Source organism: Eretmochelys imbricata, chromosome 6 (genome assembly GCF_965152235.1).
Source record: "Eretmochelys imbricata isolate rEreImb1 chromosome 6, rEreImb1.hap1, whole genome shotgun sequence".
Classification (NCBI taxonomy): Eukaryota; Metazoa; Chordata; order Testudines; family Cheloniidae; genus Eretmochelys; species Eretmochelys imbricata.
The window spans coordinates 100,928,355-100,951,799 of NC_135577.1; the positions used below are offsets into that span (position 1 = coordinate 100,928,355).

The 23,445-nt window shown below is 40.2% G+C and overlaps 1 protein-coding gene across 3 annotated transcripts in view; it reads left to right on the top strand.

Annotated features, from left to right (window-relative positions):
• Window positions 1-23,445, top strand: part of TDP1 (tyrosyl-DNA phosphodiesterase 1) — a 116,323-nt gene that overhangs the window by 22,091 nt on the left and 70,787 nt on the right. For all 3 annotated transcript variants that reach the window (XM_077819249.1, XM_077819251.1, XM_077819250.1), the window contains exons 11-13: window positions 1,063-1,111; window positions 2,185-2,251; window positions 12,322-12,429. In XM_077819249.1, the coding sequence (XP_077675375.1) occupies window positions 1,063-1,111; window positions 2,185-2,251; window positions 12,322-12,429 (224 nt within the window). The remainder of the gene's footprint in view (window positions 1-1,062; window positions 1,112-2,184; window positions 2,252-12,321; window positions 12,430-23,445) is intronic.

Below are 23,445 nucleotides of genomic sequence, written 5' to 3' on the forward strand. Positions count from 1 at the left end.
AAGCCACACTATTGAGGGACATAGCAGTGCTGACCTAACCCCCTGGAGTAGACGGTGCTAGGTTAACCGATGAATTCTTTGGTTGACCTAGTTACCATCTCTCAGGGAGGTGGATTATCTACAGTGACAGGAGAACCCCTCCTGTCGTTGCGGTGAGCATATACACTGAAGCACTGTAGCTGTATTACTGTAGTATTTTAAGTGTAGATATACCCTAACTAGGGAAAATGTATGTGGCCTGAAACACCAAGGTAACATATCTAGTCCCTCAAAGTGCTCTGAAATCTTTGACCACAAGTGGAGAGAGTTTTTTTACATTTAAAATCTAGAAGATGGTATTTTCTTCCCACAGCTGCATTATGTTTTCTATTTTGGAAACTGATGAAATCCCAGAAACATCAATTTTGTTTTAAGTTCACATCACCAAAGTTTTCTAAAATGTAGTTCCCAAAATGTGAAAGGTGTTCTGTTTTCATTCCACATCCTGTAATCCCCTCTTTGTGTATCTCCTCAAGTGGCAGTATCCATGTCACTTGCACTCCTCTATTATCTTAGGTAAAAGAGGGAAAAAAAGAGCAAGGACAGAGTCTTGTAAACTAGAAGTTAAGAATAGACTGATCAGTCAGGGAAGAGCCCACTATGACCGCAGGGGCATTACTTGGAATATGTTTGTTGGAGTCTCTGCTCCTTTTAACCCTGAATGTCATGGATATTCACCCAGCAGCAGTATAAGATAACTGATAGCGTAAGTGTTGAACGTTTGTTACTGGTTCATGACTAATTTTCCACTTTGGTTAGTTTAATTCCAATGAAATTTAGTTTGTAGCTTTTTTTTTTTTAATTCTCAGACTCCTGTATTGTGTTCAGTCTTTTCTTGCTTTCCTGGAGGAGTGTCTCCTTTTATTCCACATTATTTGCTAGGAATGTGACTTGTCAGAATATTCAATGTTTAAAAAAATAGGATCCTAATATCTTTATTTCAAAGTTAGTAATATTTTAGTAGAACTACATTATTTCAATTAGCTTGGTTTGATTATTACTACTTTTTTCTTTTTTAAAAAGATTTACCCTACTGTGGACAATGTGAGGCAAAGTTTGGAAGGATATCCTGGTAAGTAAATGAATAGAAACATTATTTCTAAAGTTTTTGTGATAATGCATTGTAAGATAATGTGTAAATGTTTCATTGATCAGTGTTTCTTCTGAATGAGCCTCAAGCTGCTGGCTGTGTTGGGAAGACTGTTGGGTTATTGGCCAGCCAGCCATCTTCTGATTTGTTTTTGGAGCTCAGACACTAGCACTGCAAAGCTTTCTATGTATTGGCATGTAAATTACAAATCTATTAGTCCAGTTTGCACGTCAGACACAGAATACTATTCCAGATCACAACTATGTCTTAAGGGTATGTGGGATCTGGCAACAAACTAAATGATTTGGATGTACTTGTGGTTATACAAAAGTCTTCTTTACACTGAGTTTTGCAAGCAAGAATAGTAGAAGGCGTGATTCATGTTCAGCTAGGGCTTAGACATGGAACGTAATGGAATACTTATCCAAGGAGTGGTAATGGTTGCTCAGGTGATATTTTAACATTCCAAGCTCTACAGTTGTTAAGTTCATTCTTCCCAGGTCCATATTTCTGAAGTCAGTGTGCATGTTTCAAAGTTGGGCACAGACCACATTTTCAGAAATGTCATATCTCAATGTCTAGCATGTGATACTCATGTTCTAAAGTGCTGCCTCATAAAATGGTCACTGATCTGTCTGAAGCTTTATTGTTCACTGTTTCTTGTGTAAGTGAATAATGCTCATCTATCTATGGACTTGATTATGAGCTATGCGCTCCATTGGGCATAATAAGGAAAAATATCCACAGAGGTATCTTAAGAAGGGACTGAACTGTGAATCATTAATCTGATATTTTTGAATTCATTTTCTGGTGTAAATTGGTTACTTCATGTTTGGGGATCTGTGTTTAAATTTTTTCTTTCTGACGAGACAAACCATTTAGTATCACAGGAGGCTTCTGATTTGTTTTTCAAAAGAACATTTTGAGATACAAATGGAGCTAATGTATTCCTCTACCCCCTCATTATTTACTGAGAATGTATTTTTGTACTGTTTTCAAAATGTCTTTCAAAAATCAAATACCAGTGTTGATAACATTGTTTCTTTTCTTTTGAGCTGGTGGCTCTCTTCCATACAGTATACAAACTGCACAGAAACAACTTTGGCTGCACTCTTATTTCCAGTAAGTGAAATTGTCTCTTGATCCTTTACAGCATTGATTTCCAGACATTATGGTTAAACTTACATTGTTATAATACGTTGTGGTGTGGAATGCAAATTTAGGCAAACTGGTCAGATACCTGGTGGGATTTTAGACTCCATTAAACAATTTCTTTGCTTCCAAATCTAGCTGTGTTTTGCTTACCACACAGATTCAGTATATGCTTGGTCACAAAAACTCGCAGATATTATGGAATCCTGGACATTTCATAACAGATCAGCTAATCACCAGAAATTTACTTTTAAAACTGAAATTTAAGACGTTGTCTAAATCTTCCTTCTCCAACCTGGAGCGATGATATGATTGTACTGCAATTTTGCCCTGAGCCCCATATCCTCAGGATCTGGGCAGGAGTTTTCTGCTATTGGCTCCAACTGAAGCTGGTCCGAACAGGGTTAGGAAGATCTTGTTACTGCAGTGCAGCAGCTATGGTGCAAGCCAGACCCTTATTTATTTATATAATGTTTATGACCTCACTTGTTCTAAAATACTAAGGGTGAAATTCTGGTCCTGTTGCACTCAGTGTGAGTTTTACTGTTGATCTCACTGGGGCCAGGACTTCAGGTGAAGTCTTTTAGGAAAGATTTATTGTCAGTACAAATACTCCATTTAAAAGTAAAAAGTGAAAAGGAATGGGGCCTAGAGTCTTTCTGCAGCCCAATGGAGCTTGGTTTTCTACCTGGTAACTTGTCTAATTTCTTTTCTACATTCCATGTGCATCGTAAGAGACTATGATATAACATTCTTTATGGTTTTAAATAGGGAAAAATGCATTAATGCAACTTTCAAGGCTGATTAAACTTCTTAAAATGTTTGTCTGAAAACGGCATTGTGATATTCCATGTTACAAATTTGTTAACTTACAAATGAAAATAATTGATGTTTGGCAAACTGGGTTTTGAAATTCAGCTGGAACTTTTTGGCTCCTCAGCAGTATTTTAATTCTGAAATTGGAATGGATTTAAGTCTGATGCATGAAACAGAGCAGAATCTAGCTGATGCTCCCATATCACTGCACAGCAAATATAGTTAGTAGTGGAGTGAGTAAGGAGGAAGTAGTGATCACTTTTGCCAGTATATAGTGGGTAGATGTTACTCAGGCTACACACAAGGCACAAATCTATGGAGTAAGAAAACTACCATTTTTGCATAGCACCTCTTAGTGATTTAACTATGCAATTCCTTTGATTGCAAAATTGTGTCAAATTGGATTCATTATTGATTTAACTCTTACACCAGATTTGCAGTTTGTTGCAATGTGTTGTAACTGAGTGATTTAAAAGCCTCTTGCTTTCAATGACTACTTCATTTGTCCAATTTTTTTTAATGTGAATGCTGTGCTATCTCCAAGAATTTAAAGGGACACCAATTTAAAAATCAAGCCTTATCTGCACTAGGGAAATTTTGTAACATTTCTCAGACTTCTTAACACTAGAAGGAGCAACCTAGAGCGTTTTAGTGTAGACAAGCTACCAGCATTTTAAGTACCATGTCAGTTGGCCCTTCCTTTACAAATTGTAGAGCATATCATCTGCAATGTACTTGCTTCTTTGTACATGGCGACACAGATGTTGTTCACTTTTCCAGGTGCTTATGTACTTCGTTCTGTCTACAGCCAGAAGCACTTAACTTGTTTTTCTTTAGAATTCTGAAACAAACAAAAATGAAAGTATTCTCAGCTGACTGAGACCAAAATATGTATAAGTAGGTCTAGATCAGACAGATTGTACCAGCTATTATTTATACATCAGAAAATGTTTCAGTGCAGCTCCATTTTAAGACCTTCTATTAGAATTTTGATAAGACAACTGCAAATAAAAGCTCATTCCGAAATTACTTTAAATGAGTTAACATTTTTTTAAAAGTAATATCTAGTGTAGGAATTTAAATACTCAAAACTGGGAAATTGAAGTTAAGATTAAATACATACTCATTAAAAAATACCCATGATCTTATATGTATTAGTGATTATGCCTTTGCAGTATACAAAGCTACTTGTGACCACTAAAGAATATTCTTTTTTCATTAATCAGAATGTCTTTAGAACAATGACATTCACACACTCCCCAGCCCCCAGGACTCCTTCCCAGGTTTTGCACTGAAATCTGTCTATGCTGCAACTCCTGTTGAGAATTGGAGGAGTGTTGCATGGCAACTTATGCAGTGCAGAAGCAATCAGTTGTTTGTTTATCCTTGGTCTCAGAGTTTCATGCTCAAATAAATTGGTTAGTCTCTAAGGTGCCACAAGTACTCCTTTTCTTTTTAGAGTTTCTAGTAGTCCTCTAACATGTAACCTTTGTCCCTTTATTCTGAAAAACAATACTGATGAGTTATGGAGGAATCTGCTGCTGGAGGGTTGCTGTGATGTGGGGCTTTGGGGTGGGAGGGAAAGTAAGAGATGAAATTAGCATATTGGAAGGGTCTCCCTTACTGACTATAATAAGTGGGACTAAGACTCAGACACAACACGGAGGAATTGGCAGAAATAAATGGGTACTATTCTAAAGGAAGGGAAAAGGAATAGAGAGAAGGAAACACTGAGATACTTTACCGGCATAATGGTTATTTGTACTCCCACAAAGAGCTAGAAATACCTCCCAATATTTTGAAAGCGTGTGGTAGATTGTGGTAGATACCTCCAAACTTCTGACAACAAAAATGAATCCATAGCTCTAATGCAGTTCTGAATTTAAATAGATGAGCTTTGAAGTACATGCTTATAAGAATAATGGGATGTACACAACTTATCATAGCTGCACTTTTCTGACCATGGCAAATCATATGTCAGGCGCTTCAGTGCTATTGTAAAAGTAGTACAGTTTGTTCCAAGGCTGGTAGTCTTTGATACAGAATGTGTTTTTTTTTTTTATTCTTTTCTTCTTGCTATGTTCTCTTACCGCTGGGCTATATTTTTGTCCAGATTGATAGACCTTTAAGGTCTTCACTAGAGTGCCCTTCATGCCATTGTCTGTCCTTACGATAACACAAGATGTTCTGTTACATCCAATACTTGAAGTTCAAATCCTGGAATTCTATGCTTTATACTTGATACATTCATAGAGTTTAAGGCCAGATGGAACTATTAGATCATTCTAGTCTGACCTCCTGTATATCACAGGCCATTAAATTTCACCCAGTTACTTCTGTATAGAGCCCAATAACTTGGGTTTGGCTAAAGCAAATTTTACAGAAAGGCATCCAGTTTTGATTTGAAGAGATCAAGAGATGGAGAATCCACCATTTCCTGTGGTAGTTTGTTCCAGTGGTTAATCTTCACCGTTAAAAACGTATGCCTTATTTCTAAATGGAATTTGTCATGGTTCAGCATCTAGTCACTGATTCTTATGTTTTTCTCTGCTAGATTAAAGAGCCCTTTAATACATGGCATTTTCTCCCCATAAAGGTACTTATGGTTTATAATCAAATCACCTGTCAGTCTTCTTTTTGATAAACTAAACACATCAAGTTTTTTAAATCTCTCCCTGTAAGACATTTTCTCCAGCCATCAAATCATTTTTGTGCCTCTGTTCTGCATCCTCTCCAATTTTTAACATCCTTTTAAAAATATGAATACCAGAACTATATTGCAGTAAGATGACCACCTTGTTCCTATTGACTACTTCCCTGTTTATATTTCCAAGGATTGCATTAGCCCTCTTTGCCACAACATTGAACTGGGAGCTCCTGTTGAGTTGCTCATCCACTATTACCCTAAATCTTTCTCAGTCATTGTCCATTGTCTCTATGGCTTGCATTCCTTGTTCCTAGAGATATAAAACTTTGCATTTCGCAGTACTAAAACTAATTTTGTTTGAATGAGCCAATCTTACCAAATCGTTGAGATAACTTCCTTATTTATTGCTCTTGCCAATTTTTGCCATCTGCAAATTATAACAGCATTAACTTTATATTTACTTCTAGATCAGGGATTGGCAACGTTTAGCACGTGGCCCGCCAGGGTAAGCCCCCTGGCGGGCTGGGCCAGTTTACCTGCCACGTCTGCAGGTTTGGCCAATCGCGGCTCCCAGTGGCTGCGGTTCGCCACTGCAGGCCAATGGTAGCTGCGGGGAGCCACGGCCAGCACATCCCTCGGCCCACGCCGCTTCCCGCAGCCCCCATTGGCCTGGAGCGTTGAACCGCGGCCAGTGGGAGCCGCAATCAGCCAAACCTGTGGATGTGGCAGGTAAACAAACCGGCCCAGCCTGCCAGGGAGCTTACCCTGGCAGGCCGTGTGCCAAACATTGCCGATTCCTGTTCTAGATCATTGATGAAAATGTTGAATTAGTGTCAGGCCTACTACCAGTCCCTGTGAATCTTAGTGAACATCTCCATTTGATGATGATTTCCCATTAGCTATTTTCTGTCAGCTTAATGTGTGCACTATTGATACTGTATAGTGCTAGTGCTTTAATCAGAATATCATGCAGTACTCCATCAAATGCATTACAAAAGTCTAAGTATACTACATCAGCAGTTACCTTTATCGGCCAACCTTGTATGATCAGAGAATTAAATCACATTTGTTTGACAAGATCTGGTTTCCATAAACCCATGTGGACTGGTATTTAATCATATTTCTTAGTATTTAGTGTTGGACTAGGTCATTCCCTCCCACATTAAAAAGTGAATGGGATGAAATTAGGTAGAAGACTGTCTTGAGGCCTGTTGAATTGAGGAAAGAGTAGGTTTGCTTCCCTGTATAGTAAACTGCAGTATGATCTTTTAACCCTGCAATAACCAAAGTTTCACATACCTCGAGGCATCCTCAGAGGAGCAGTATGTCTGTTATTTCCCAGGCACTACTTGTTCTCATATCAGTGTTGCTGTCAGGCTCCTCTGGTCATGCTTGCGCCTGATCACCAGCCCATGTAGGGCTGGTTAATAACTTGAAGCAGAAATCTGTGTAACTAATCATTCTTAATTTCTGTGGATTTGCAGGGGGCTGATATTAAAGAAAATGAATCTCTAATCATATGCATGGGCGGGCAGAGTTTGCATGGCAGAGCTTCCATGGTGTTATGCTAGCTGAACTTCCCCTCTCCCTGAATAGAAATCACATGCAAAGAAGCAGCCTCCTGTTTCTTTCATCCCATTAGTACCAAACACCCGAGAGGCTGGAGTGGCTATTTAACTTGCAGAGATGAAATATACTGGTGTGTTTTTTCATATAAAGTCCTTTCAATTCCTTGTTTGGGTGGTTGCCCTTTCTTCTCATTTTGTTTTCGAAATCATGAATTCTGAATGGAACAAAGTTTTATCCAACAAATATATAAAAGAGCATCAATGTTTGAAACCCTGCAGGTGGTTATGAGAATTGCAAATGAGTTATCACCATGTAATTCAAAGGAGTACATAAGCGTGTTTTTTTTGTAGCAAAGATGTGCATTTTGAAATAATGCTACCTATTATAATATGATCTTGCCTGATTGGCATATCATCTTAAAGACTTTGTTCATTTCCTTGTGTTTAGCTGATGGAGGAATTATCTCATTGGTCTTTGTTTTTGGTACACCTAGAAGAGCACAAACTTGTATCAGACTGTTGATCAGATTTCATTTGAGGCTATGCATTAGTCAGGTAAGCTATAGTTATTGTGGAAATGTGAAACACATAAGATGTGTGGCAAACCCAGTTACTTTTTCTGAATGGGGTAGAATTAAAATTGCCTTCTTAAGAGTGGTTTCAGAGTAGCAGCCATGTTAGTCTGTATTCGCAAAAAGAAAGAGTACTTGTGGCACCTTAGAGACTAACTTGGTTAGTACTCCTTTGCTTATTAAGAGAAACTTTTCAAAAATTAAAAGTGGTAGCTAGGAGATGACTTATTGCATTAGACCCTAACAGAAAGATAGTCTTGTACTCCAAAATGCATGACACTATAAAGATTTCTGTGACGTATTAGAAGTATATTGTAGCACATAATGTTAATTCTTGGCAAAGTATGTGTTCAAAGAGCTCATGATGCTTTGGTATGTGGGCTATTTAGTCTTCATCTTTAATTTCTTCAATTTGAGTAGGAAAGTGAGCTAGCATTTATTTCTAACATACAAATCAAGGCTGAAGACGGAATTCTGAAATAAAAGCTGACATAAGACATATGCTGATGTACTACAAAATCTGTATATAATGGAATTAACATGAAAAATAAACATCTACTAGATCTAGAAACTATGGAGATTAGAATCTAGTGGGCAAAACAGTAAAATGATGGGATGATACTCATACAATACATAGAATGTCAGTAGAGATGGGAAGAAAAGGTAAAAGGGTGATGCTGTCATCCTACGTATCGCAAGGATTTATAGCACCTATACAGCAGTGGAGGTGGTGGAGAAATACTTTATGGAAGGGTACAAGGAATGAAAAACAAAAGTGGACAGTGGCACCTTGTAGTCCACCAGGATAGGAGAAAAGCCAAAATAAAAAAATAAGTCCTACTCTTTTTAGTCACCTTGTACTGCAGTATGCAGTACTTATGGAGGATAGCTGGGTAGGTGGTGGGTGGGGAAAATAACCAGACGCATCATCAGATTGGTTCCTAAGTTTTGTGTAGAAGGCAGCTTCATAAATCAGAAAGTAGTGACTCCAACTGGAGAAAAAGAACCATTATCTGCTTACTGTTTAGGAATCTGGATAAATATGGAATCTGGAAACCAGGAGCTACTTCTCTTTAGAATAATAGAGAATGAGATCACGAAATGCATACAATGAGGATATAGATTTCAGGTAAACAGTTTTTGGGAAGGGAAAAAATAAAGGATGCAATTCTTCAAAAGTGCCTAAGTAAATTAGGAGCACAAGTCCAGTTGACTTTCAACTTGTACTCCTTAGTCATTTAAAATCTCACCCCTAGTGAGTATGGAGCAAATGGATATGCTATTAAAATCTGCAGGCATGGAAAAAAGCGGGTGAATCTCAAAAGACTTCTAACAGTCTACAATTCTTCTGAAAAAAGATCGTAATCATTAAGTAGGAGGAAGAATTATTTAGAACAGTGCAGGAGTGTGTCTAAAAGCAGTGAAATGAAACTGAGCAAAGGGGGGGGGAAAGGCTAAAGTCTGTTTGAGTAATTCTCCCAGGAGATGTGGTGGAAGCCCCAATTCTCCAGTCATGTAAGACTGGACTGGATACTCCAGAATATATTGTAAGAAATCATTCTTGAATGGTACTAAGATGGAATAGCTGGTTAGTGTAGGAAGTAAGTATGTCTTCTGTTCTAGGGTTGTTTTGAAGGAGCTGTGTATTGATTGAAATTTTAAAGAATGCCTGGGGTTGTGGTGGTGAGGAAGTCTACCCCATTTTAATGCAGCAGTGATGATTTTGGCAGGCTGCTAAAATAGCTGTTTAATTTATACTTTGTTGATGCTGTATATAATTGAGACACATGTCCTTTAAAGACTGTGTGAATAGCAGACTGCCAAATGAAACAAGTGTTCCCCTACAGAGGTGGGGTCATAATATAATAAATGAGCAATGGGCTGTTAAATGTTGTAAAATCAAGATAAAAGGAAACTGCGATAAAGTATTGGCAAAAGTGACAGGAGGAATAGGTTTCCAGTTTGAAATTAAACTGCTACTCACTTAAATTACCAGTTCACACAAAGTTCCTTCCTCCCCATGCCATGCATGCCTCAGCCTTCAGTTCACACCTTAACACAATTTTTTAACTTTCAACAAAATAATTACTTCAAGCTGTGGTTTTATATTATAATCTCTCAAAGCTAGTCCCTTTCAACTTTCCTTATTTAACCCTTAGCACATCGAACAGGTCTGAGGTTGTTACGGTGGCACAAGATCAGCCTTGAACCATATTCAGGGCTAACTAAATTCTGATGCAGATGTGTTTATATCACCGAAGATATTTAACAAAGTAACCCTCAAGTTGTTGTTATATTGAAATGTGCTCTGTCTTTTCTTCCTTTTTAACCTTGCTGCCAAAGAATGATTTCCCCCCCATCATCTGTAGTCAGGTTTAGAATTAAACCAACACTGGGGCTTACATTTAAAAATACGCCAAAAAACCACACTGTCAACTTGAAATCTAGTCCGTTTCAAACATGAGTTACACAGATACTGCATCTGCCCAGAGTCTCTTGCCAATTTCTTTGGTTTTACAGTTCTGTTATCCAATTTTTAAAAATGCTTTTCTCCCTTGTGTGACAAAGTTCCTCCTACCTTGGTGGGTCTTGCGCTTATTGGCGAATTTGCTTACCTTGGAGCTTCACGGCAGCCCTTAGTTTTGCCGTTTTCGTGAACCCACAGTCCAGGTCAACTCCTCCTGTGTCTGACCAGGAGTTGGGAGGTTTGGGGGGAACCCGGGCCTGCCCTCTACTCTGGGTTCCAGCCCAGGGACCTGTGGAATACAGCTGTCTAGAGTGCCTCCTGGAACAGCTGTGCAACAGCTACAACTCCCTAGCCTACTTCCCCATTGCCTCTTCCCAACACCTTCTTTATCCTCACCATAGGACCTTCCTCCTGGTGTCCGATAATGCTTGTACTCCTCAGTCCTCCAACAGTATGCGTTCTTACTCTCAGCTCCTAGCGCCTCTTGCTCCCAGCTCCTCACACATGCACACCACAAACTGAAGTGAGCTCCTTTTTAAACCCAGGTGCCCTGATTAGCCTGCCTTAATTGATTCTAGCAGCTTCCTGATTGGCTGCAGGTGTTCTAATCAGCCTGTCTGTCTTAATTGTCTCCAGAAGGTTCCTGATTGTTCTGGAATGTTCCCTGTTACCTTACCCAGGGAAAAGAGACCTACTTAGCCTGGGGCTGATATATCTGCCTTCTGTTACTCTCCTATAGCCATCCGACCCGACCCTGTCACATATGTTATGTAATATATTTAGGTTGACAGCATCCTTTTTTAAACTCCTCTTTCCAGTCTCCCTTTCCATGTTACTGTACTCTCCAGTGACTTTTTTTTTTAATGTGACTTGAAAAATAAGTATTAAAAAAATAAAAAACTGAGTGGGGAATTTGACTTTTCTCCTTCCTCTTCCTTCCTGTCTACTCCCTCTTCCCCCCTCCCCAAATCTGTTTGGCCCTATCAAAGGAAATTCTTAGTCATAACAATACATTTCCAATTTTGATAGCTCTATTTATTTATGTTTGGAGAAAAGCCACTATGTATCTAGTCTCTTGGACTGTTAAATAGATTTACTGTAGTTAGATGATTCTGGTGCTTAAATGGAAGATAATTGATGTTCCTCTTGTTAAAATACAGTAATTAGTTTGTATGTTGAAAGGCAGAAGGAAAGTGGACATAAGTGATCACTCAAAAGGTTAAATATTAGCTCAGTGGACAACAGGAAGGATGGTCTTTTAGATTATGGCAGAGGAACAGAAGTCAGGAGATCTGGGTTTCATTCCTGACTCTACCATAAACACCTTGGGTAACTTTGGGAGAATTACTTAATCTCATTCTGCCTTCATTTCACCACTGATTAAAATGGAGATAATGTTTGCCCTACTTAACAGGATTGTGGAGACATAATTCACTAACGTTTTGTAACGTGCTTTGTGATAATCTTGGAACATGCCAAAGAAATGAACAGTACTGTTAATGAACTCCTGATTGAATAAGTCATTTACTAGTTCCAAAGAGCACACTATCCTCTTCTACTTGGCTGGAAGTTTGGAATCTGTTCTTAAAGTGTTTGGTGGTGGATAACTAGGATGGAAGAATGGAATGTTTCCTCAAGGCATCCTGGGGCACACAAGAAATTTGTTTATATAAATATATATCCTTTGTAATATGTAAATATGGCCTGACTTCCAACTGTGCTGTGCGATGGGCTTTAAGCAATATCTAGATGCGTAATAGAAAGAGATTTCATAATATTTGTTTTCAGTAACATGAATGTTAAGTATAGCAAGGTAAGTAAGAAAATATATCAAACTTGGACTGCTGCAGCCACATGCCCAATGTACGTACGGAATTACTTACTTGTTATATGGTACAGTGACTTTGGGAGCTACAAAACTAAAGCTGCTTATTTGAAGTAAATTCCGTTTTTTTGTTTTTGTTTTGCAGCAAATGGTCAGCAGAAACCTCAGGCCGCAGCCATGCTATGCCTCACATTAAGACTTACATGAGGCCATCTCCTGACTTCCAGAAGATTGCGTGGTTTTTAGTTACAAGGTAAATGAACTATACATTCCTAATTCCTGCGAACAAAGGCTGCAGACCATATTTACATGATGGAGGACTCTCTGTCTTGGGAAGCAATAACTCTGGAAAAAGATTTGGGGGTTGTGGTAGATAATCAGTTGAATGTGACCTCCCAGTGTGACCCTGTGGCCAAAAGAGCTTATGCAGTCCTTGGGCTCATATACAGAGGAATCTCCAGTAGGAGTAGAGAAGTTATTTTACCTCTGTATTTGGCAGGCTTCAGAAATACTGTGTCCCATTCTGGTGTCCACAGTTCAAGAAGGATGTTGATAAATTGGAGAGGGTTCAGAGAAAACCATCAAGAATGATTAAAGGATTAGAAAACATGCCTCACAGTGGTGGACTCAAAGAATTCAGTCTATTTAGCTTAACAAAGAGAAGATTAAGGGGTGACTTGATTACTATAAGTGCCTACATGGGGAACAAATATTTAATAATGGGCTCGTCCATCTAGCAGAGAAAGGTATAACATGATCCAGTGACTGGAAGTCAAAGCTAGACAAATTCAGACTAGAAATAAGATGTACATTTTAAACAGCAAGAGTAATTAACCGTTGGACCAATTTACCAAGAGTCATGGCAGATTCTCCAGCACTGGCAATTTTTAAATCAAGATAGGTTCTAGGCATTTGATGTGGGAAGTTCTGTGGCCTGTATTATATAGGAAGTCAGACTAGATGATTATAATTGTCCCTTCTGGCCTTGGAATCCATATATCTATAATTAAAGCTAATCTTTAATGTATGGAGATTTCATTTTTCTTAGGGCCAGGTCAACTATCTTTATAATCTTTTTGGTATTTAGAAAAGCAATAATATGAAAAGTTGTAGATAGAGTCCACCTTGTTTTGATCCATTTAAGGTTTCTTCTGTGCATTTATGGAAGACTTTTCGTAATCTCTCATAAATCTGTTCTCACTGAGTTCAGTAAGAGTTTTGTTGTTGCTATTGGGTAGAAACAGGATCAGGCCCAAAGAGCAGAAATGAATGAATGAATCACCACTCACTTAAAAAAAACAAGTACTTTGTAAGAAATTAAGTGTTTAAGTACTAAAAATCAGTAAATTGCACCTTGTGACAACTTAAATGCATAAGAGATGCTTTGAAATATTTAAGACTTACTATGCAAACACATTTTGTCACAAAAAATATATTAAATCAAAGTACCATGTAAAAAAAGATGTCTAGAAGGGATGCTAGAAATGTTTGAAACAATCCCTTGAACAATTTGTAGGCCTATATACAAGTTAATAGAATAAATTCATTGCTATGGTGTACATCCATGATACTTTCCTATAAACATGTTTATTATTATTCATGCTTATTACAATAGTGCCAAAGGGCCAACCAAGAGTGATACTCCATTGTGGTAGGCATCGTACAATCACACATTTTTGGAAATTTAAATGTCAACAGCTCATTTTTGTTGTGTTACCATTTAATTAAATGAAAAATCACTTGCCTTAAAGATTTCAGAGTAACAGCCGTGTTAGTCTGTCTTTGCAAAAAGAAAAGGAGTACTTGTGGCACCTTAGAGACTAACCAATTTATTTGAGCATGAGCTTTCGTGAGCTACAGCTCACTTCATCGGGTGCATACCGTGGAAACTGCAGTAGACATTATGTACACACAGAGACCATGAAACAATACCTCCTCCCACCCCACTGTCCTGCTGGTAATAGCTTATCTAAAGTGATCATCAAGTTGGGCCATTTCCAGCACAAATCCAGGTTTTCTCACCCTCCACCCCCCCCCCCCACACAAACTCACTCTCCTGCTGGTAATAGCCCATCCAAAGTGACCACTCTCTTCACAATGTGTATGATGATCAAGGTGGGTCATTTCCAGCACAAATCCAGGTTCTCTCACTCCCTCACCCCCCTCCAAAAACCACACACACAAACTCACTCTCCTGCTGGTTATAGCTTATCAAAAGTGACCACTCTCTCTACAATGTGCATGATAATCAAGGTGGGCCACTTAAAGAGCCACTGATGCCTCTCATAGGTAAATTTTAATCTGTATAGAAACAATTCTGCTGCAGCTGTATTTTTCTGCCTCTATCCAGACTGGTAAAAATGGCTAGGTGACTAGGATGCACAGAGGAGCTAGTGTCTCTCTTCACCCTCTTCTGTAAAAGCCCAGCTTCTCCTCTCCATGAGACAGGTGGTCTGGTTTGACAGACTCTAACATGCTAAATAATGATGCAGGGCTCCTCTGATGTTAAATATCATTTGTATTGTGGTAGCATATAGAGGTCCCAATCCAGGTTGGAGACCCATTGTGCTAGGCACTGTATAAACATATAACAAGAAGATTATCCCTGCCCTAAAGAACTTGGAATCTAAGATAACAGGTGGAGGCAGTAAACAGATGAGGGAGGGGTGAGGTGAACAACGTAACAAGAAGACTATTAATAGCTATGTATTATTATTTTAATGATCAGAATGAGAAACAGCTGTGAGTTAGCTTTATATCTGGGGTATGAACCATGCATGTTATGGGCCTTCATTTCACCAAGGCTTTGATCCATAGAATGACCAATATCCAAAGTATTGTCAGTGGAAAATGTGAAAAGAAATACAGTAACTTATTTAACTCAGTGGGAGGAGAGGCAGAATTTTGTGCTGAATTTCTTGCCTGAACAGAAGCATCCTGTTGTAATGTTTGTACAAGGTTTTGAAAATGTTAAGTGCAACGGTCTGTGCACTAGGTATCATCACCCAGGGGCGTTCTGAAGTCAGCACTTGCTTTTTTTGTGGTGGCTAGAGCTGAGAGTCTATTTTTTTTCCCTTGTGTACGTAGTTCACCTGATGAATTGCATGGAAGTCTCCCACCCAAGCTTTTGTCTTTCCAGTTTGTTTCAATTACTTCTATCTTCTTGAACAGATGACCCTTATCACAAGTAAATAATTTGTTAGCATAAAAATAGGCTGCCCTGCTGCTCAGAACAAATTTTTGACTTATCTAGGAAAGCAATTGGTGGTATATGAGCATATGCTGAAGTTGTCAAAAATCCCAGACCTAATAATAATACTTTGTTCTTCTGTAGCATCTCCTATTTACAAACATTAAACTTCACAACACCCCTGAAGGTGAGTATTATCTCCAGTTTACAGATGGGAAAACAGATGCTAAATGACTTGTCCAAAATTAGGAGCAGAGCTCAAATTTTCTAGTTCATTGTATTTAATTCTTTCATGATCTATAGTCAGAGTTGCTAGAAACCCTTCTTAATGTTGATCCAGGGTGGGCTTTGGGGGTTTATTTTTCTTCCTTGGATGGTGAGATGTCTGTTAAGCTCTCCCAATGGAAGTGATGAAAGCTGCAACATTTTGGACTTCAAAAGCAAACTGGCCAAAGAACTACAAAATGCACTGTTGGGAACAATCCTGCACTAGCAGAGAGATGGACTAGATAGCCCTAACAGGTTTCTTCTCATTTCTGCACCAACAACTTGCATCTGATTTATGCAAGAACACTAGCTGAAGAACTCTTAATCTTAAAATGGCAAATGGCTGTTTAAGCCATGAGCTCATGTAACTTCTACTCTGAGAGTTTATTATTTTCTGCCTGATGACCATGAAAAGTCAGCCATCTCATTCACAGATAAAGGGAGGCTATTAAACTCTTGGAGTCTCTAACTGCCTTTTTTAAAAATTTCAGTGATTTGTGTTGAGAAGTAATGATAGTTCAGCTCTATGATAAGAAAATATTCTGAGTTCTTTATTTATTCATTCATCTTTCATTAAAGGAATTGCATGAATTCACCACTCCATATGCAATAGTTTATGCAAAAAACTTATCTAGTCTCTGACTCCCACTACAGTATGTTTTCAGAGGCTTTGTGTTGCATAGTTGCCATAGCTACTGCATCACCGGGCAGTGAAAAATTCCATAGAGAAACCCTGCCCTTTGAATGAATCTCATTTTAATTGAGTACTTTAATTGTATTGGTTTTTTGTTTCTCTCCAGCTGAAAATGGAATGTTACATATTGTACAGCAATATAGAAAGTCCCTTAGTTTTATGAATCTCAAATGGATTATTGCTGTGTAAATACTTATTAATGTGGTATAGAACCTAGGAGCGAATTTGCATTCTCTTTCAGTCCTGTCAAATCTGTAGCTAGATCTAGACTCTGGTTTGACTGTTGATTGCTCTATTTTTTTCTAAATTTGTGGGTACTTCTGAATAATGGCATTAGTTTGAACCTCTCGTAGTGCAATCCATGGCTGTGTAAAATTCCCACACAGCTCTGCCGTTGCAATTCAGTCCTGACATACACCCCACCTCCTGTTCTAATCCTGGACATCTCTGGAGGCAGCTAATCTTATTCAGTTGTTTATCTTTGTGATGTGTACAACTAGAATGAGGATTTATTTCAATGTTTTAGATTAACAGTTTAGCTCAATGTCTAAGGGTAGGTCTATACTACCCTCCGGATCGGCAGGTAGCGATCGATATATTGGGGGTAGATTTATTGCGTCTCATCTAGATGCGATAAATCGATCCCCAAGCGCTCTCCTGCTGACTCGGGAACTCCCAGCACCATGAGAGGCGCAAGTGGAGTCGACAGGGGAGCGGCAGCAGTCGACTCACCGCCGTGAAGGTGCCGTGGTAAGTTGATCTAGGTACGTCGACTTCAGCTACGCTATTCTCGTAGCTGAAGTTGCATACCTTACATTGATGACACCACCACGCCCCCCCACCCCACCCTGGTGTAGACCAGGGCTAATTCCCAGCCATGCCCCAGAATTGCAGTTGGTTTCTGGAGAGATTGTCCCTTCAGCTCCACTTCCTCTTTGGAGGCATTTGCAGCAGTTGTTATCCCTGCAATTTTCAAGGAGCAAACGAGGCTGAGAAAAGTCAGAGGCAAAAGGAAGGGTTCATGGGTACATCTGCACTGCAGCTGGGAGGAGTCTTTCCCAGCTCAGGTAGATGTACACATGATTGCTACTTTTAGCTTTCTAGCTCAAGCAGAGCAATGTGGCCCTGGTGGTGCAGGCAGGTACCCAGCAGATTGGGTGTGACTGTACTCAAGTAGCTAAGCCAAGCCTCCACAGCCACACTATTATTTTTAGTGCATGGGCTAGTGTAGCACTGGCATGTGTTTTCTGCCCAAGCTGGAAATTACACCTCCCATCTGCAGTGTAGGCTCAACTTCTTCCCCATCAAATGTTTTGTTGGGGAGCTTGGCTGGCTCTGTCGGCAGAACAGAGTTTTCCTTGCAGTCCAGTCAGGACAAGCGCACCTTGAGAGCAGGAAGGAAGCAGACAGGATTGGAAAAGAGCTGGCTCCAGGGAAGACAGCTCACTTTCACTCTATACCAGGAGGGGAGTGACGCCAGAAGGGCAGTGCACCAAATGGAAGATAATGCCCAAGTCCCTATAGCCTGCCCCAGCAGCCACATCTCTGATCACAGAACTGAGCCATCTCCTTCCCTTCCCTTCCCTTCGGGTTGTGGATGGAAGGTACCGGACACAGCATGAACGTTGCCAGGGCTAGACTGAGGCCTATGGTCCATTTCACAGCAGCCTCCCTCTTCCTCATCCCTACTGGGGTCCCTATGGTGGCACACATAGATATTATACAATGAAAAGGGGATCGAGCTCATCCTGGAGACCCAGAAGGGACCCACCTGGGGAAGAGAAGACAAATAAGCCCAGGCACTTTGAAGATTGCCACTTGAAGTATATTTGCAGCAGTCTCTGAGTCCAATTTTACTCCTCCCTCTGAAGCGGGGTTGTGGGGACAAACTCCAAAAGGGGAAATAAATGAATAAGAAAATTAGTGCCTGGTTCCCTTGCTCACCTTCATAGAGTACAGCATGGGAGAGGAATGCAGAAAAGACCCTGGCCTCTGTTCTATAAGGCCAGATGGTTCCTCAGTGTGCACCAGTCAGAATTTAATCTGATAGCCACATTTATCTTTAATAGAGATATTTTCCCTTGTGGTCAGGGAATCAGCATTTCTAAACAGGGGAAACTTTTTATCTGAAAGAGCGGCCTCCTCACAGGCATCCAAGTCCCAGCAGGCATCATTTCGGCCCCCTCCTTTGGACCTAAAAACTCAGGAGGTATCAGGGCAACAAAAATAATTTATGAACTGTCATCTGACACTCGACGTGCCTGCACATGATTTCACAAGCATTGCTAACATGAGTGACCTGTACTACATGTGTGGTTCCTCTCAACCTAAAAATCACAAGACCTGAGGTCTTGTCCCTGGAAAGGAAGGGGTTAAAGGGAACGGGATTCAGATTGGTTTCATGCAAGTATATGGGGCTTTGGTCTCTGAGATCAGATGCTCGTACAAATCAATTCCCAGCTATTTTAGTGATTAATGGAAAGCTAAGACTGTTCAGTCATCAAAAAAGTTGTCTTGCATCCTGACTCCTGTCAGACGCTATAGAAAGGATTCAGAGTAACAGCCATGTTAGTCTGTATTCGCAAAAAGAAAAGGAGTACTTGTGGCACCTTAGAGACTAATAAATAAATTGGTTAGCCTCTAAGGTGCCACTAGTACTCCTTTTTTCTTTTTATAGAAAGGAATAGAGGTCATGTGGAAAATTGAATCAGTCTGTGAAATACTACAGAAGAAAACTCCTTGTCGCAAGTGATAACTAGAACACTTGCGGCGCCAGTATCAGGCCTCTGTTACTTCAGAGCTATCTGCAGGTCTCCCAACCAGCCCTATGTGCAGTTAGACTCTCTCTCCCTGCCCCCTCCTCTCCCCGGCCCAGACACCCGCACCCCTTACCTCCCAGAGGCCAGGGAGAAACAGCCCAGTGCTGAGTCCCAGGCTTGCATGGAGTTTTCTGCTCACTACCACCTCTTTGCTTTAGGGAGTGCTGGGAACTCCAGCTGCTGGGAGCCTTCCAGTTTCCTCCTCCCCCTCCCCCTGGCCTTGTTTTCTATTTGCAAGCTGGGCTCTGCCAGGTCCAGCAGCCCCTAGTGGTGGCCAACATCTCTGGAGCCCATTTCTGTGGGAGGGAAAAGGGAAATTCTGCACACACATTGATTTCTGCATGGCACAGAATTCCCTCAGGAGTGTAAAGTGCCCTGTGGCTCATGTGGCAGGACCTCACATGTAAAATAGCGAATGGCGTCTTGCAAATATAGGCAAGGTACCTGCTATATGTCCTCCCACCTTTTCTATTGCTCCTCAGGGTATCTCAAAAGATAACCAAGAGTATGGCAGTTGTCATCAGGTGTCACCTGTGTATGGTGCTCTGCTCTATCCAATGTTGTTAAGTCGGCTACGTGTGTTCTCCCTGTGTGCTGTCCCAGCTCTGCGCAGATAGCTGGCACATCAGATCTTGAGCAAACCGCTCAATGACCACAGACTCCAAACGAAACACCGTCTCTAGCTCCGCGGATCAGATGTCTACAGTTCTGCTAGTACATAGATGCTCCCTATCAATGGACCGGCTCAGTCAGTGGCGGGATTTACCACTGCCCCCTAGGCCAGACAAAGCCAATTCCTCAGGGGTGCATTCTTATACGCAGGTACGAACAAGTTACACATCACTACTGATGTATCGAGGTACAACCCCTCTACGTGTTAGGGTGCCGCCTCTCAGCTGGTACATATTGGTTTGAACAAAACAACTCTATCCAACATATCCTTTTGACCCTGTCTTTGGGATGGGTCAGCACGTTCCTTGTTATCTGTGTGGAATGTACTAGTATCAGAGTGTTCTTGGTACCATCCTGGCACATATTTATATCTTTAGTGTCCAGTACCTTTTAGGTATGTGTGTGTTTGCAACATCAGCCCTTTCCTTGCCAGACTCTGGACAGGGCCTGTCTCTTGCTCACAGCTTAACTTTGCTTTATGTTAACAAAGCCTTGACCATTACTTTGGTTCAGGCCTTAGTACCGGGCCTCTGATACAAGGATTTATGTTTCAGGGCCTCATCTTACTACAGCAGTGGCACTATTTATCCCTTTCTGACTCAAGGCTATGGCTATCAACGTAGCATTGTAGTGTTGCATGACCTCATCATCGCCTTTTTGGTGGATCAGCACAAAGAGGTCGAGACCCAGGAGCTCAGTAAACAGAACATGTATTTATTACTGGAAGAGGGTACAGAAGCAATTCCTCTCATGCTGTGAACTCCAAAACACTTTCTTTCCCCAGGCAGGAATCCACATCCTCTAGGGGCTGTCTGTTGATGTTGGTTGATGTGCCCCAAATGCAGACCCAACCAGCACAGTAACTCAGTTACTGTATCTTTGGTTGTTTTTATCTGACAGGGTTGGTCTGCTATTGCATGACTAGTCCTCCATCCAGGACCAGACATGTTTAAAAATGAATATTTGGATGAAGTGACTTTTGGGGTCCATGAGAGCAATAGGAGAAATCAATAAATAGAACTTACTCTGCTGGCTGTCTGGTCCATAATTTAGTTACCATTTAAAACCAATTAAACATAGCTTTGAATGACTGTAGCCCTAGGAGGGCTTTATCATGGATTTGAGTGTCTATATCTCTCTGTGCTTCAGATTCTCCATCTGTAAAATGGAGAGAATGATACAGTACTGACCTCTTCTGTAAAGCAGTTTGAGTTCTATAGATGAAAAGCATTGTATAAGAGCTAGATGATGATGCTGTTGTTCAATAAGGGCTTCTTCCTATTTGAGTTTGCTTCATTAATGGATCTATAACCCACGCTATCATGTGGCAAATGAAATCGAGTTTGTCGCCTATAAGGACACCTGAGATGTAATCCTGGCTCTTTCACTGACTTGCTCTGTGACTTCGGGCAAATCACTTAACCTCTGTGCAGTTTCTCCATCTGAATACTAGGTATACTTCCACAGAACGGTGTTGTGAGGCTTAATCAATACATATCAAGTGCTTTGAGATCCTCAGATAGGAAACACAACATTAGTGCAAAATATTTTTTTAAAAAGTACGGTGCTAAGATTTCATTTCAGGATCAAGTAGGAATAGAAGCTGGGATGTAAGAGTGTTTGTTTGTCTGAACGTTGCTAATTGGTAAACAAGGTAAGTTATGAGAAATCTGTCTGTGTGTGTTTGTAACTAACAAAACACTATCATTTACAACTGACTGCATGCATGTGGTAGAACTGTTATGGTTGCCTAGCAATCAGCAGGATATATATTGTGGAGCAAAGAAATGTGGCTGAGCAAAAACATTAGTATAGTTTTCAGATGGGTGAGAAAGATGCATTATCCACCGAGGTGTTCAGACTCCTGTTGAAGTGCCTTTGTAAAGGGTGTAAGGAATTAAATGAGTTATGGCTGCACTGTTATCTAATTTTAATTCATAGATATTTAGGTCAGAAGGGACCATTATGATCATCTAGTCTGACCTCCTGCACAACGCAGGCCACAGAATTTCACCCACCACTCCTCCAAAAAAAACCTCACACCTATATCTGTGCTATTGAAGTCCTCAAATCGTAGTTTAAAGACTTCAAGGAGCAGAGAATCCTCCAGCAAGTGACCCATGCCCCATGCTACCGAGGAAAGCGAAAAACCTCCAGGGCCTCTTCCAATCTGCCCTGGAGGAAAATTCCTTCCCGACCCCAAATATGGCGATCAGCTAAACCCTGAGCATATGGGCAAGATTCATCAGCCAGATACTACAGAAAATTCTTTCCTGGGTAACTCGGATCCCACCCCATCGAATATCCCATCACAGGCCATTGGGCCTATTTACCATGAATATTTAATTACCAAAACCATGTTATCCCATCATACCATCTTCTCCATAAACTTATCGAGTTTAATCTTAAAGCCAGATAGATCTTTTGCCCCCACTGCTTCCCTTGGAAGGCTAGTCCAAAACTTCACTCCTCTGATAGTTAGAAACCTTCGTCTAATTTCTAGTCTAAATTTCCTGGTGGCCAGTTTATATCCATTTGTTCTTGTGTCCACATTGATACTGAGCTTAAATAATTCCTCTCCCTCTCCGGTATTTATCCCTCTGATATATTTATAGAGAGCAATCATATCTCCCCTCAACCTTCTTTTAGTTAGACTAAACAAGTCAAGCTCCTTTCATAAGACAAGTTTTCCATTCCTCGGATCATCCTAGTAGCCCTTCTCTGTACCTGTTCCAGTTTGAATTCATCCTTCTTAAACATGGGAGACCAGAACTGCACACAGTATTCCAGGTGAGGTCTCACCAGTGCCTTGTATAACGGTACTAAAACCTCCTTATCCCTACTGGAAATACCTCTCCTGATGCATCCCAAGACCGCATTAGCTTTTCTCACGGCCATATCACATTGGCGGCTCATAGTCATCCTATGATCAACCAATACTCCAAGGTCCTTTTCCTCCTCCGTTATTTCTAATTGATGCGTCCATAGCTTATAACTAAAATTTTTGTTGTTAATCCCTAATTAAGCAGTTATGGACAAATTCAGCAAGCTGTGTGTGGGCATCAGCTGTGCCTCTGGGTACTATATAGACTATATAGCAGAACAATATCTGAACATTATTAAATACTGTAATGGAGTTCAATAGTGCTACTTAAATTAGCCAGATCTGAGGGTCTTACAAGTCTAAATCTATATATAATTTTCTAAATAAAAATTGCTGGATAATTTAGTTTTCACTGTTCAGTATGTTTCTCAGTCTTGAGATGTGCCCTTTAGGTAATAAGATCCCCTGTTGAAATACTATTTTATCCTTTCTTAAAGCAGCACTTGGCAAATTAAAGAGAGGAATTTAAATCTCTTAGCAAGACAGAAAAAATGCAGTGTTGAGTACTAAACTATAACAGTCCAGTATCTCATTGTTGGGAAGCTTTTCCTGATATTTAGCCTAAAATGTCCTATTTGCAGTTTCTTCCAGAGATTTCTAGTAATACACCCATGTACAATGCTAAATAATTTGTCTCCCTCTTGGGAGTATTATCCCTTCAAATAGTTGTAGAATTCGTCATAGCTAGTCTTTGCAGACCCCAAATCAGGACCTTGTGCTTTCTGTGATTCCGTGCTGCAGTG